The sequence below is a fragment of the Camellia sinensis genome, chromosome 9, assembly GCF_055761805.1.
Source record: "Camellia sinensis isolate YWXY chromosome 9, ASM5576180v1, whole genome shotgun sequence".
Taxonomy (NCBI): domain Eukaryota; kingdom Viridiplantae; phylum Streptophyta; class Magnoliopsida; order Ericales; family Theaceae; genus Camellia; species Camellia sinensis.
In genome coordinates, this window is record NC_138969.1 from 7962784 (window position 1) to 7971240 (window position 8457).

Sequence of the window (8457 nt, forward strand, 5' to 3'; positions counted from 1 at the left end):
GGCCTATTTTCGGAAGTCACCCACTTCCTTCTTTCACAAAAAAGTCAAAAAAAAAAGTTAAAAAGTAGTTTTTAACCATCTTTTCTAAACATGTTTTTGAAGCCAAAAAGATGATGGTGTACGTAAGCTCTCTAATGAAATTGTTGAAGAATAAACCACACACACAAACAATAGCGAGAAGAATCAATTACAAATAAAAAAAATACAAAACACGTGATTTGACAAGTTTGTTCATATCCATAGCTCACACCAATTTCACTATATTCAAAGAACAAAAAAGTACAATGTCACTTTTGTGAAAACAACAATACATATGTTATGATTTACATCAACAAATTACTGTAATATCCTTCATTAGATTTGTGACAACGTGTTGAAGTGTATAGATTAGGTTTCACAAACCCAATAGATTCTTCTTCATTCGACAGGACTTTATGGGCACCGCCGCTATTATCATTACTGTTAGCACCATCATTTTCAAGATTGCATCCAAACACGGAAAAAGAAGAAAAAAAATTGTAGAAGTCATTTTTCAGAGAACACTTTCTATTGCAACAAACAGTGTCAATAACTATGTTGAACACCCTTCTAGTTCTCTCTAACCAATCTAGTCCCCCCCTTCACCCGTAGTCTTGGGGAAAAGCATTCTTCTCGGTTTTATATATAGGGATCATAAATCTCTGTTCTCTAGAAAAATTTATGCCGTCTCTTATGATTTGAGTTTTATTGGCAAAAAGTAACATAGACGAACACTTCGCTCTTTCTTGAAGCAGATACCAAAAATGGCATTGGAAATTGTTGGAATCATTTGAATAAAATTAGTATAAAATATAGATTGTTATCTAAAAGTAATTCACTTTATAATGTGTAATGCCTTTCCGTGTAAAATTTGTAAAAGATGAATAAAGCACAACCAAAATCCGCAAACCAAGAACATAGGAAAAGGATTTTGAAAGATGAAAACTCCTTTTTCAACTCGTCTTGTGGAATAAAAAATTCAAGTTAGAGACTGTCCTCTGTTCAAGAGAATCATTCATCTGTCCTCTCTATGAATCATTAGCATATGCCCGAACAACATCCACTATTGGAGCTCGACATATTGGACATTTTCCGCTACTCCATAGCAACTCATGGGCACACTTGAAGCAGGTACACATGTGGCCACATCTGAAAATCAATAGGAAAAAGAGAAGCTGAATCGATGAGTTTTGTTGGTGCTGAAACATCTCAAATTTACAAAGTAAAGCTTGGCTTCAAAGTCAAGTACCTGTAGAGAAGAGAATCGACTTTCATTTCATAGCAAACACAACAACTACCTTTCCTTGGAGCCCCACTGCGTGACTTCCTCCCCACCCTTGGTACTGTAGTCATGAACACAAAGGGTTTTTGTTACATGAGAAAGTCGTAGGAAAACAGTTTAACAGATACAATAGAACATATGAACTATGAAATATGAAGTATCATCAAAGTAAATTTCTTACATGTAAAAGTGGAGGGGCTCATTTAAGAAGATGAATCCTAAGTTCGTTTGGTTTGATTTTTAAAAATTGTTTTCTAACTTCTTTTTTTGTGTTGTTTGTTTTTTGTTTTTTTTTTTTGGTGGGTCTTTAGTTAACTTTTTTCATCGTAAAGCATACGTGAAGAAATCTGAAAAAAGTTCACTAAAGCATTTGAGTGCATAACTCTATTTGATCATTCCTTAATTTATGATATAATTGTATTAGAAATATGTTGTCAAAGTTTAAGGTTATCAGCAAAATATCTCTTCCAACTCACCCGAGCTACTTACAGCAACTGAAACTTCCTGCTTCATAGACCTTTGCAATTTCACCTGCATGTTCACGCAGCTCTTTATTGATTTTCGTAGCTCAGATATCTCACGGTGGAGTTGCTCCATATGCCCTCTCAAATCATAAATGAGTTCCATTTCCTGCTGGACCCACAAAATTATTATGCCAAATTCACTCGAAAGACAAATAGGAAAAACTAAAAAGGAGAACAGCACTAACAATTGAAGAACGATTGGTAAACGAAGAGTGAGGTTGAGCGTCTGAATAGGAAGACTCAGATGATTGAGTTTGTTGCGGTGATGGAGATGTTCGATCAGAATCATAGCTGACTTCACTATCACCATCACCACTCCATGACCTCACAGCTGCCATTTGTTCCTCATAATCACTAACTTCACTACATTGGTGCCCAATTGAGCTCTCTGTCACTTCTTCTTCCTCCTCATCCTCCTCCAACTTCTCATCTGCCTCCAACTCCTCTTCTTCAACTCCTATATCCTGCTCCTCCTCCTCTTCTTCTTCTTCTTCTTCTGGGAGACTGCTCATCAGTTGTTTCTCCCTTTGTAAGCGAGACATCATTAGCTGTTCTAGTCTATTGCGTATACCTTGGCTTTCTTCTTCCTCTTCTTCTTGCTGATTTCCTATTGAATCTGGTAATCCTTGTACGCGAGAGATCATCAATTGGTCCATCTTCGCTCTTAAACTACTAGAAAGAAATGTTGACACACTTCTCCTGCACATAAAAATCAGGATGTCAATGAAGAAGAAGAAACAAAAACCAAAAAACAATCAATGAATTTTTTATTTTTTATTTTTTTGAAAGACCAAGAATAAACAGAGGAAAAGAATTGGCCCAAACTTGATACATAAGATTTAATCCCCATTTAGAAACCTCATAAGAAACAGTCCACAAGTGCATCATAGATAAATACATACATATAAATAGCAAACAATGCTCTTTATTTTTGAATTTCTTACGCAACAATGATGCTTTACGCTCTTGAACTATGAAGCATAGGTGCGGGTAGGGATACTGATATGGGTACGCCGATACTGCAAAATCTAAAAAAATAGGATACGGGTACAACTGGGATACATCAATAATTTTTTTATTTTTTATAATTTATAGTTTGAGATTCAATGTACAAATCAAAGTTTAATGCCAAAACTACAAAGAGAAATTACAAAACTAAAAGAAAAATCATAGTTCAACAATACCAATACCAAAGCGAAGTCTATAAGTCGTTTTAATGCCATTAAATATGAGAAATTACAAAATAAAGTTTCATTCCAAAAGCTAACGAAGCAAAATTTAAAAACTTGAAACTTTAGTTTTCACTTCCATCAATTTCATCATTAAATAATACAGTTTTCATCTCTGGCACGTTAAGCAAAGGATTTACAATTTCAAGTAAATAAGAACTATCTAGTAAATTAAACGTATCCCCACCAATGTCTTATAACTTGGTGTATTCCCAATATATCCATGAAGTATCCAACTGGCAAAAAATGTATAAAAAGTACCCAGTACTTATTTTGAGTACCCCGTACGCATGCAACCCTATCGATATGAGTGCCAGTACCCGGTACAAGTACGACAACATTTTTGGAGTACCCATACTTCATAGCTCTTGATGCTTAAATTATCAGAAAAACACAAAAAATAATAAATTAAACAAAAAACAGAATAAAGAAGAAATCAGAGTAATAGTTAGTGTACCGTTCAAGGAGTTGCCGTATATCTTCATTTTCCATGTAAGGATCAAGCATCTCTTGGTACCTTGCTTGCCTGAGGCCTTCCCAATCACTCCTTGGCCGAGAAACCTCACCTATCCAATCATGACTCATTCCTATTAACTGCTGGTTATCGACTTCTTGTTCTTCCCACTCAGTCCAAGGATGAGAAATGACACTTAACCAATCCTGGATCTGATCATTTCCCATTTGCTGCTGGTTATTGGCCTCTTCTTCTTCCCAATCATTCTGTGGATCAGAGACATCATTTATTGAGTCTTGATTGGTTGCTATTAGCTCCTCATTATTCCCCTCTTGCTCTGCTGTATTCACATCCACGTCCCAGCCACTTGATGTCAGTCTATCTTCAGATTTTTGTGATTCAAGATTGCAGATTTCATAGCTTGTTTGTTGCCATATATTATGTGAATTTCGAGTAGCTTCTTCATGAACATTGTCCCTTGTATATGCCACTGAGTCCTGCTCTGAGAAGGTACTCTGCTGCTCAGTGGTGTTAACTTCTAGATGATGAGGCTCCTGCCTGAGTTGACTGGAAGTAAAGCTTTCCACATTATTTTCCACGACTCCACGGGGGATTTTCAGGTTAGTTGCATCACTCTCCACCCTGACGTTGAATTTCTCTCTAAATTCAATCGAAAGATCACGTCAATGGAAAATTAAAAGTTAGACTGCAGTTCATTAGAACAAAGATTTCTTGTCACATTTTGGTTTTAACGAGTGCAAAGATTCATAAATTCAATTCAACAAGATTTTTCAAGATGCTTTATCTAGTGATTTGGATGTAAAATGGCCCATAACTTGAAAGAGCAAATATTACCGGGTAGGTAACTCAGTTAAAGCTGGATTTTTCTTAGCCATATTGCAACACAGGCTTCATAATGTCATGTTTGGTAATGAGAAACTCTTGTTTTCCTCTTCTCTTATCTTTATTCTGTTTTCATTATACTAGGAGTTTAGGAAGTTACTTTTAAATTGAGTATCTAATTTCAAATCTCTCTTACCATTTGTAAACTCAATTCAAAGCTATTCAGAACTAATGTTTTACAATATTTAGTCCACAAAAGTTTATTATTTTCCTTCTCTGACGGATAAGTTTAGTTGATAGTGAGAAAAATATTTTCAAACAAGAACCCAAAAAAAATTGCAGTTATTAGTGAATGCTTTTACCTGAGAAGCACGACCACTGAACCTTGAGTAGGTCTGTTTGATTCAGTTGGCAATGAATGCAAATGTTGTTGATCTCTAATTGCCTCTTCACGAAATAAATGTTGTTGAGCCCCAACGTCTGCTTCATGAGGATGTAAATGCTGTGGAGTACCAACTTCTGTTGAATTTGAATGCTGTTTACTCTCACCTGCTGTTTCACAACATGAATGCTGTTGAACCCTAGTGGTTGTTGAAAGTGTTGAATGCTGTTTAACTCCGGTTATTGTGGAATGTGAAGAATGCTGTTGAGCAGCGAGCCCCCCCATTGGAGCTTCATGGCGTAAATTCTGTTGATTTTCAACCTCTGCTGCACGACACGAAGGCTGTTGAGACCCAATGGCTGGTGCTGCTTCGCGATGCCAATGGTGTTGAACCCCAATTGGCATTAAACGAGAGTGCTGTTGATATCCCATTGCTGCTTCACGGAGGAATCTAAGGCGAAGCATTGCCTGTGTTGAAAGCACAAAACAACATATCTATGCTCAAAATATAAACACTAGAGGCCCATTTGGTAACATTTTTGTTTACAGTTTCCTATTTATATTTACCACAACTTTAAAAACTGTAAGCAAAAACTCGTTAACGGCTTACAAAATTTACCAAATTGCTGTACACAAAAAAAGTTTACTTGTTTAGAAAAAAAAGTATTCATTCCACCAACCCCCGGTCATCACTGTCACCAGTGACCTCCTTCAACAACCACCTCTGGCCACCTGCAGCAACCACCGTTGGCCTTCACCTCTTGGCAGAATCTACCTTTGGCCACCACATTTGACGACCAATCATCATCTCTGGTCGTTAGTAACCACCTTCACCCACCACCTATGCAGCTGACAACCACCTCCGGTGGCCAGAAACAACCTCCAATCATCACCTCAGCATGGTCAATGTCTGGCCACCATATGCGACCATTGACAATCACCTTAGGCCACGACCTCCCATTGGCCACCCCTTCCACTTATTTTCAAAACAAAATTTTAAATTTATACTAAACATAATTTTTTATTTGATGTAAACAAAAACAATAAACTAAAAACGTAACCAAACCGCACCTAGTTAAACCAATACCAATTCTCTTTCAATCATGAAAACTGTGAAAACTAAATTCAACCTGAATGCGGCCTCTATGTGAGAATTTTGAAACTGCTCGACGCTCCACCAAACTATCAAGCTCGCTGACCCTGTTGCGTTCCAATTGCAAAAGAAGCTCGTTAAACGCTAGACGCCCTCTGATCCGGGGTGAGAAACACCTATGTTCTGGTTGTTGTTGATGATCATCCAAACCAGTATTCAGCCGAGGCAACGATTCATTGCTAATTTGCTGCTGATCCCGATCATGATCATTCTTCCAAGTCATCAACGAACCACGGATTTGAGTCACCGATGTCAATTTCCTAATCACATCGGCGACTCTCAGCCTCTCGCTCTCCACAGAGTCTTTTCCTCGAGCAGATGGCGGGCGACTTGGCATTGTCTCGGATTCCCAATCCAAAAACGACTCCTCCTCTGTCATCACCGATGGGGAGGGTGTGCCAAATTTTTCATCAACAGATTCACAAGTTTCGGACCGAGACAGGGGAGGCATTTCAACAGGGGAAGAAGATGAATTGGGTATGTTAATAGCAGCTGATTGACTCGTTCTCGACTCCGAAATGACTCTCCATTTTCGAACAAGCGAGGAAACTCCACCCAAATTGGGAATCTCCACAGACCCACCATCAGATTGAGTCGGAGAACTCTCTCTCTGGTCTTCCTCGCGAACCCAGACATCTACATTGCTAGAATTGTCAACAGGGGATGAACTCGAAATACAGGAAACCAAATCTTTGAGGTTTTGCTGAAAACGGGGGGATTGGGTTTTGGTTTCTCTGTTCCATCGATTCCTCAGAACACAACCAAAAGGCGTGGATGAGGCGATTTCGACCTGAGAAGACGCCATTTTTGAACAAGGGAGTCAATGCTTTTCTAAGCAGAGCATTAAGAAGACGAAGAAATTGATTCGATTGAAATGGGTAGAAAGAGTGAGAAGGAATAGAGAAGCCATTGGAAGCTAAAGAGAAGAGAGATAGAAAACATAATCTTTCTCTCTCTGCTGTTTCTCTCTCTTGAATTTGGAAAAAAATTCCAAACTGAATCAGAGGGAAAAGTGAATGAATGAAGAAGAAGAGAAACAGAGAAACAGAGGTTTTTGGGTGCGGAATCAGAGGAGGAGAAAGAGGAAGGACTGTTTGTTAGGCGGTTTTAAAACGTCAACTGCTGATTGGGGTCATATACTCTTTTGACTTGTACCTATTTTTAGAATTTATAACTGGCAACCCCTCTGTTTTTTAATGTTATTTTATTTTAGGAAGAATAACATATGAGTGGCAAATGGTATAAAAATTAAGATCACTATGTTTGTTTATAGTTTTTTGAAAATATTTTTTAAAAAATTATATTTTTTTATTTTTTGTATTTTTTTTAAAATTTTTTTAACACACCTAACATAAATATACTTAACAAGTATAATTTTCGTAAAAAAATCTTTTAAAATTTCACTAAATACTAAAAATATAAAAAAAAAAATTTGAAAATTTAATATATATTTTGTATTTTTATGTATTTATTAATTTTTAAAAATATTTTTTCATATATATTTTACTTTTTAGATACATTTACATAATGTGCATCTAAAAAAATTTAAGAAAATATTTAAATTTTTTAAATATTCACTAAAAATAAAAAAAATACGAAAAATAAAAAAATCAACTTTAAAAAAAATTAAACTAAACACACTTTTTTTTTAATAAATTACTACTCAAAGGACAACAACTTGGCTACTTAGACCATCTCCAACCCTGAACCAAATCTGGCATCAAATTTAAAATTTGGTGAAAAAAACACATTTTTATGCTCTAACGGTTTCACTAAATTGATATCAAATCAAGATTTCACCAAACATTTCACCAAAATGAGGACAGGCTCCGCATTTCATCAAAACACTGTGCATGACCGTTGGGAGAGACCAACCGTTTGACCGGCCGGTCGACCACCAAAAGGTTCAAACAGTTCCAAAAAAAAAGTCAAGCAGTTGAAAAAAAAAAAAAATTTGCCTTACCGGTGGACCGGCCGATCAACCAACCGATTGACCACTAAAAGCTTTAAAAAGTTCAAAAAAAATCAAAAAAAAAAAAATAAAATTTGGCTTAACCAGTCGACCGACTAGTCAACCGGTCGGTCGACCAACCGGTTATCCCGGCACAAATTTGATGAAAATTTGATGAAAATCAACCGTTGGAACACTCGGTATTAGATTGAGAAAAAAATTATTTTTTTACTCAGATTTAATGAAAACTTTAGTCCAGAATTGAAGATGCTCTTAGGTCTCATTTATCAAAATCTGCTTATATTTTTTTTCTTTTTTCATATTCTTGCTTATGTGTAACTTTGTTTGGTCACATGCCACCACTTAATTACTATCCACCATCATTACTGTCACTTTTCCCTCTTCCCTCTAATTTGAACCAGTCCCTTTCTACTTCACACAACAACCTAAGCGGCCAAAATCCTAACCACTAGAAGCCCACGAATTCCTTTCTATCGCAACCCCTCACCTCCTCCCTCCTATTGCAATTTGTTTTAGATGCAAGTGATATTACTTGCACTCAAAAAAAAAAAAAAAAATGCAAATAATTGAGGGATTGTGACATGAAAGGATTTAAAGAAT

The 8457-nt window shown here is 36.5% G+C and overlaps 1 protein-coding gene across 2 annotated transcripts; it reads right to left on the minus strand.

Annotated features, from left to right (window-relative positions):
* Positions 1–881: 881 nt before the first annotated feature.
* LOC114309281 (uncharacterized) lies at positions 882–7023 on the minus strand. Of its 2 annotated transcripts, none has more exons than XM_082886066.1 (7): positions 5863–7023; positions 4713–5200; positions 3511–4167; positions 2010–2523; positions 1777–1933; positions 1268–1361; positions 882–1167 (listed from the first exon to the last, which is right to left on the minus strand). In XM_082886066.1, exons 1-7 carry the CDS (start codon positions 6688–6690, stop codon positions 1047–1049), a joined length of 2859 nt encoding a protein of 952 aa, XP_082742192.1. In that variant the 5' UTR covers positions 6691–7023; the 3' UTR covers positions 882–1046. The 2 variants fall into 2 exon arrangements, with proteins under 2 accessions (XP_082742192.1, XP_028110786.2); XM_028254985.2 differs by having other exon boundaries at positions 1777–1930; positions 5863–7022.
* Between the last annotated feature and the right edge of the window lie 1434 nt (positions 7024–8457).